This window comes from Mandrillus leucophaeus, unplaced genomic scaffold (assembly GCF_000951045.1).
Source record: "Mandrillus leucophaeus isolate KB7577 unplaced genomic scaffold, Mleu.le_1.0 Scaffold435, whole genome shotgun sequence".
Taxonomy (NCBI): Eukaryota; Metazoa; Chordata; class Mammalia; order Primates; family Cercopithecidae; genus Mandrillus; species Mandrillus leucophaeus.
The window spans coordinates 1,009,756-1,017,206 of record NW_012104643.1 but is presented as its reverse complement, the minus strand read 5'-3'; the positions used below and the strand labels follow the sequence as shown (position 1 = coordinate 1,017,206).

Genomic DNA, 7,451 nt, shown 5'->3' with positions numbered 1-7,451 from the left:
TCCTGGCGCCCCGGCTGGGCGTGGGTCCCCCGCGCTGAGAGCTCACGGCGCCATCCCTTCACTCACTCACTCCACGTTGTCCTAATCCCCGCACCCGCAGCAGGGATTAAAGACGCTGTCCCAGCCCCTGCCCCAGACTGAGCAGGCGCACGACCAATGACGAGGCGACCCGCTGAGCAGCATCCCCGAGCTGCGGGACAAGCTCACGGCCCCCAGGAGCCGGGCCAAGGACCTGTGGGGAGAGGGCAGGTGGCACGGGTGGGCAGCCGGCCTGCCCTCGCGCGCATTCCCGGGGCCTCCCAGCCAGCCTCATACCCGCTCCGGACCGGCCCCCTTCACCTGCCTGAGAGCTGGATTTCCTGCGCCCGCCCCATCCCTGACCCGTCCCGTCCTCCTCACCTCGATCCGTGTGTGAAGGAGGAAGAGCAGCCGCTTTCTTGGTTCCCAGCACCATCTACGGACATCAGGGACACCTCTGGCCCAGCCGTGGGAGCAGCCACCTCCTTCCCCACTGGCAGGACCTGCCTGGCTGGCCCAGGCTTCCCATGACTCTGTCCTGCAAACAGATCCCCCACTACTCCTGGGGACCTTAGAGAGGCCGCCCTGCCCACAGCCACACCTGCGTTTGTCTTCTCTGCTCACGTCTGGCACGCACCTGTCCCTGGACAGGGGTCAGAGAGCGGGGTCAGGGCGGCTCAGGTTAGGGCCTCTGTTGCTGCTGCCCCCGCCCCACCCCCACCCTGCCTTCCCTTCATCGCCTCTGGTCCTCCCCCCGCTGCTCTCTCAGCAGTCCCTTCCCAGAGGCTTGCCCCAGGCCCCGCCAGCCCCACGCCCACCAGCTCCATGCCCAACAGCTCCACGCCCACCAGCCCCACGTCCACCAGCTCCATGCCCGACAGCTCCATGCCCGACAGCTCCATGCCCACCAGCTCCACGCCCACCAGCCCCACGCCCACACGCCCACCAGCTCCATGCCCGACAGCTCCATGCCCGACAGCTCCATGCCCGACAGCTCCACGCCCACCAGCCCCACATCCACCAGCTCCACGCCCACCACCAGCTCCATGCCCGACAGCTCCACGCCCACCAGCCCCACGCCCACCAGCTCCATGCCCGACAGCTCCATGATGCCCACCAGCCCCACGCCCACCAGCCCCACGCCCACCAGCTCCATGCCCACCAGCCCCACGCCCACCAGCTCCATGCCCGACAGCTGTCGGCCTCTTACCTCCACAATCGGTTGCTCTTGGCCAGCCCGTCCTGCTGCAGAAAGGAATAGGGTGCAGGTCTAGAGAGGGTGGCCACAGTCTGATTCCCCCTCTGTTGTACACAGGTGGCTAGAGACCCCCACAGGGACAGGCAGGAGGTCAGTGAGCAGGTGGGAGCAGGTGTGGGGGTCTCCCACCCAGGCCCCTCTGGGTGTCCCCACCACCAGGTGCTACACACTGGTGGAAAGCAGCGCCTGTTACAATGGGGACTTTGGCTGCTGAACTGCCTGTCGCCATCTGAACTCCTGCCCCTGCCCCAGCCTGGGGGCTTCCTGCTGTGCCCAATGGAGGTGACTAGGAAGCCTGGAGGGGCACACTGGGGCCTCTGATGCTCAGAAGCCCAGCACAGATCCAGCACCTGCCGAGCATGTGTGCTCACACCCCCACAATGCCCCCGCTGAGGGATGAGGAGGGAAGCCTGGGGAGTGCAGTGCCCAGGTAGCCCCTGTTGGGGGTGGCAGGGGGGTCAGCTCCACACTGCACACATTGTTCTGGAAGCTCCGCAAGTCACCAGCACACAGAGGTAAGTGTTGCCCACGTAGGAACCAAACACCCAAGGAGGGCTTGTCAGAAGACAGGCCAGAGCGTGGGGAGTGGGACGCGGAGGGATGGTGCAGTAAGAAGCCCTGGGAGTTGCACTGATTTTACAGCCGTGGGCTCACGCCGGTTCCTTCCTCCGTCAGCTGTGGATGTGAACCAGCCGCCCTGGTGGGCCCTCAGTGGCCGCACTCTGATGCTCGTTACTCTGCACATTTTCATTCGCTGCTGAGGTTCCGCATTTCCCCACGTATTTAGTAGCCATTTGCCTTTTTCTTTTGTGAGTTGTTCATGTCCTTTCTGGTTTTTAACACTGATTTATAAGAACCCTTTGTAAACGGAAGATATTAGCGTTCTCCGTGACGTGCATGTAGCGATGCTTCTTTCTGAGCTTGTTTGGCTTTCGGTTTCATTGTGGTATTTTGGGGGCTAGGGACATTTTCCCATCTGTGTTTATTTTATTTCATTTTTTATTTTTTTGAGATAGAGTCTCACTCTGTCACCCAGGCTGGAATACAGTGGTGAGATCTCAGCTCTCTGCAACCTCTGCCTCCTGGGTTCAAGTGATTCTCCTGCCTCAGCCTCCCAAGTAGCTGGGATTACAGGGGTCTGCCACCATGCCTGGCTAACTTTTGTGTTTTTAGTAGAGACGGGGTTTCGTCATGGTGGCCAGGATGGTCTTGAACTCCTGACCTCAGGTGACCCACCGACCTCAGGCGACCCACCCACTACGGCCTCTCACAGTGCTGGGATTCCAGGCGTGAGCTATCGCGCCCGGCCTTCTGTCTGTGTTGTCGGAGCTCATGGCCTCCCTCTCTAGAGCTCGAGTGCAGCAGGGGCCTCGGGCTGTTGCTCCAGGTCAGAGCTCTCCTCGCTGTTGAATTCGCATCTGGGGCTGAGTACCGAGTGGTTCTGTTCCGGTCCCGGCCGTGGCTCCATGGACCGTTGGCCTACGTGCGGCCCGCCAGGTCCTCCTGATGATTTGACAGAGGAGCCCAGACGTGCCCCCAAGCTGCTGCCTGTGTAACCTGAGGTCACATAAGCTGGGGTGCTACGAAGGGGCCATAGGGTCCCTGAGAGGCGAGGAGGGAGGGGTGTGGGAGAAGAGGCTTGGGGGAATGGGAGGTGCACGGTGGACGGAGGCCAAGGATCCCAGCAGGCCCCAGAGGCTCCTCAGGCCGGGCCCTGCCTTAGAGGCGCCGGTCCCATATCCCCAAGGACACTGTCCTGTCCACTGGGCTCACCAGGTGGGTCACTGGCCACCCACAGAGCATTGACCACACTGTCGAGGGGACCAGGGCAGATCCCAGAGCTGTGTCTGGCAGGCCTTACTCTCTGCTGTGAAAATGACAACCTTTGTGAGGGCCAAGTGCTGCCCACCTGTGTCACCCCCTCAACACCCCCGGCTCACCCTGGGGTACCCCAAGTGAAAGCTCCACTCTCTTCCCAGCTGGGCTGGCCCCTACGCTATCCCCTGGACTCAGGGTTGGGGAAGGAGAGGTGAGGGGGGTGGGAGGGGCTGGGAGCAGGTGCTGAGATGCGTAGCACCCCGTGGCCCGTCCCCGCTGCCCACCCTGGCTGGGTCGTGCTGAGGTGGCTCCCAGAACTTCTGTCTGCTGGGGTTGGGAGGCTCAGCCTCTATAGCCCAAGGGTGATGGTTCCTGCCCACTCTTTGGGCAGCTGGAGAAGTTGCTGAGGAGGGAAACAGGAGTGCGAGGGGGATCGGAGTCTGCGTCTGCCTCTCATTAGCACGGCCTGTGCTGGAGAAGGATGGGTGCCTTGTTCCTGGGTGACTCTGAGGCCCAAGTCCCAGCAGGCAGGACCCAGTCGCAGGACGCAGAAAGACATTCCAGGGACTCAGAGGTGGGCACACCATCCTGGGGCCCCAGGAGACTCAGCCCAGCCTGGGTGGGGCTTCGTACATGGGTGGGAGGCAGTGGAGCGGTCAGATGGCTGGGAACGTAGGAAACTTCAGACCCGACTTTGGATGAAGGCCCGCGGCCCTGCTTGCTGCCTGTGACCCAGCAGAAAAGGCCTCTGCAGGTCCCCTCCTCATTAGGTATCCGTCAGCCATGAGCAAGGAGGAGGTGGGAGTATAAAAAGCCCGAGAGCAGGCTGTGGGGGGCGGGGGGAGGGTGGCACAACAGGACGTGTATTCGTCCGTTCTCGCACCACTATAAAGAATCGCCCGAGACTGGGTACTTGCTACAGAAAAGAGGTTGAATTGGCTCTCAGTTCCTCAGGCTGCAGGGGAAGCCTGGTGCTGGTGCCTACCTGACTTCTGCTGAGGCCTCAGGAGACTTTCAGTCGTGGCGGAAGGCGAGGGGAAGCAGGCTCGTCTTACCTGGTGGGAGCAGCAAGAGCGTGAGCGGGAGCTGCTGCATCCTTACTAACACCCAGAGCTAGAGAGAACTCAGGCCGGGTCGGGCAGACAGCACCCAGGGACGGCGCTAAACCATTTGTGAGGAATCGTCCCCAAGACCCAATCGCCTCCCACCAGGCCCCACCTCCAACCCTGGGCGTTACAATTCGACCTGAGATTTGGGTGGGGACACAGAGCCAAACCTTATCAGTGCAAATGTACTGAACGCTCCCAGACTGTATACGCTTAGAATGTGTCAGGTGGCACTTTTTTTTTTGGTATTATACTTTAAGTTCTAGGGTACATGTGGACAACGCGTAGGTTTGTTACGTATGTATACATGTGCCGTGTTGGTTTGCTGCACCCATTAACTTGTCATTTGCATTAGGTATTTCTCCTAATGCTATCCCTCCCCCCTCCCCCCACCCCACAACAGGCCCCAGTGTGTGATGTTCCCTCCCCTTCCTGTGTCCGTGTGTTCTCATTGTTCAATTCCCACCTATGAGTGAGAACATGCAGTGTTTGGTTTTCTGTCCTGGCGATAGTTTGCTGAGAATGATGGTTTCCAGCTTCATCCATGTACAAAGGACATGAACTCATCCTTTTTTATGGCTGCATAGTATTCCACGGTGTATATGTGCCACATTTTCTTAATCCAGTCTATCACTGATGGACATTTGGGTTGGTTCCAAGTGTTTGCTATTGTGAATAGTGCCGCAATAAACATACGTGTGCATGTGTCTTTATAGCAGCGTGATTTATAATCCTTTGGGTATATACCCAGTCATGGGATGACTGGGTCAAATAGTATTTCTAGTTCTAGATCCTTGAGGAGTCACAGGTGGCATATTTTATGTGTATTTCAGAACGATGTTTAAAATGCTTAAACGAGCTGGAAAAAGCACGGGGGCCACATTCTTAAAAGTGGGACTTTTCCTACTTTCCCCTCCGTGGATTTCTGGGGGCTGCACCAGGCTCCCTCCTGCTGGTGCTGGGTGCAGGGTGGGAGGGGCAGGAAGGAGTGTGTCGTCTCCGAGGGGCTCCCAGGCGCAGGCCGGATACTTTGGAGCATGAATCCCATTCCTTGAGAGGAACAGGCCGAGTCCGCACAACCAGCATCATGATGGGGCACCCCGAAGTTAACAGGAGCGGAGTGAGGAGGGACAATGGGCCCCACCCACAAAGGAGGAAAGTGGGGAGGCCACACCTGACATCGCGCTTACTGACAAAGCAGGGCGTGCAGAGGCCGCAGGAGCCCGGGAGGCCACTCTCCTCCCTCCTGTCCCTTCCTGAGACAGCCACGAAGAAGTGAGGTAGAAAGAAACTGTGTCCGGCCGGGCGCAGTGGCTCAAGCCTGTAATCCCAGCACTTTGGGAGGCTGAGATGGGCGGATCACAAGGTCAGGAGATCGAGACCATCCTGGCTAACACAGTGAAACTCCGTCTCTACTAAAAAATACAAAAAACTAGCTGGGCAAGGTGGCGGGCGCCTGTAGTCCCAGCTACTCGGGAGGCTGAGGCAGGAGAATGGCGTAAACCCGGGAGGCAGAGCTTGCAGTGAGCTGAGATCTGGCCACTGCACTCCAGCCTGGGCAACAAAGCGAGACTCCGTCTCAAAAAAAAAAAAAATAAATAAACTGTGTCCAAAACAATTGAGCAGAAAATGCATCAGGAGGAGCTCCCATCTGATTGGTAACAGGAAAATCAGGACGTAATGATGTTTATAGTCTGGTGAATTGTTGCTTAATATTCCATGAATTTTTAGTGTGACTGTCTTTGTATTTACTTGTTTAATGAACTATGGCTCTAGAGATCATGGCGAGGTCCCCGCCGGGGAACGGCCACCGCGGCCGTAGGGGTGCCCCAGCCCCGCCTTCCCAGCCACCTGCACCTCGCCTGTAATGAGACCATTTATTTATGATTTCAATTTGTTTTTTATCATTACTATTATTTGTTTTTCAGATTTAGGAGCAGTACCTCAGACATTCTCTCACTCCCAGAACAGGGCCACACAGCCCCGCCGCACAGGAACAGAGTTTCCTCGGATGCGAGGAGAAAGATAGCTCATAATTACATTGAATGGTAATAAGTAAAATAATATGGCCCGATGGGTTGAGCCCGTATTTCTTGAAATGTGCCTGTCCGTCGCTAGGCAACCCTGCATGACAATTCCTCATGCCTAAATAGTTGGCAGATTTCCAGTTTTGTAAAGTTACTGTTTTCACGAAATCTGCGTTTCATAAGGGATTTTTCTCTTGGTTCTCCAGACCCCCTTCAATACCAGGACTAGTCACTTGATCTTCTTTTACTGTGACAGGGTCTGTCTGTCACCCAGGCTGCAGTGCCGTGGCGCAGTCTCAGCTCACTGCAGCCTCGACTTCCTGGGCTCAAGCCATCCTCCCACCTCAGCCTCCCAAGCAGCTGGGACCACGGGTGCTTGCCACCACGCCTGGCTAATTATTTTTTTTAACTTTTTAAATTTTGGGTTTTTTTTTTTTTTGTAGAGATGAGGTATCCATATGTTGCCCAGGCTGGTCTTGACCTCCTGGGCTCAAGCGATCCTCTCTCCTCGGCCTCTGAAAGTGCTGGGACTGCGGGCGGGCGTCACTGTACCCGGCTGCATCACTTGACCTTGACCTGTCTCTGGTGTGAGACCGTCTGTGGCTGGGGGCGTGGCCCTCCGGCGCGCGTTGTGCTGGCTTCCTGGAGAAACCCTTGTCTCATCCACCATCCCAAAGAGCCGCAGCCCTTGGGTCTCCAGCCCCTCCTGTGAATGAGCCCCACAAAAAGTCCCTGCCTCCCTGTAGGAGAACGGGGTCTGGCTGTCACCCCCACCCTGAAGGCAGCTCTGCAGCAGCCCTGAAGCCAGGCACTTTTGGACAGAGACTCCCTGTAGCTAGACCCCCATTGGGGAGCCTGGGATTAGGGTGAGCTCAGGTCCCTGTAGCCGGACCCCCATGGGGAGCCTGGGATTAGGGTGAGCTCAGGTTAGGATTTGAACAGAGACTCCCAGTAGCCGGACCCCCATGGGGGAGCCTGGGATTAGGGTGAGCTCAGGTTAGGATTTGAACAGAGACTCCCAGTAGCCGGACCCCTATGGGGGAGCCTGGGATTAGGGTGGGCTCAGGTTAGGATTTGAACAGAGACTCCCAGTAGCCGGACCCCCATGGGGGAGCCTGGGATTAGGGTGAGCTCAGGGTAGGATTAGCCACTCTTTTCTGGTCGCCTGAAGGTGAGGCCTCCCACGGTTGGGTGCGGTCTCTGGGACCCCATGTAAAATCCTGG

The 7,451-nt window shown here is 57.8% G+C and overlaps 1 protein-coding gene across 1 annotated transcript in view; it reads right to left on the bottom strand.

Moving 5' to 3' along the window:
• The window catches only part of BRSK2 (BR serine/threonine kinase 2), an 88,964-nt gene extending 88,044 nt beyond the window's left edge, over window positions 1-920 (bottom strand). Inside the window, 2 exon segments of the mRNA XM_011993869.1 lie at window positions 139-232; window positions 837-920. Of these exon segments, the coding sequence (XP_011849259.1) occupies window positions 139-232; window positions 837-920 (178 nt within the window).
• Window positions 921-7,451: the final 6,531 nt, after the last annotated feature.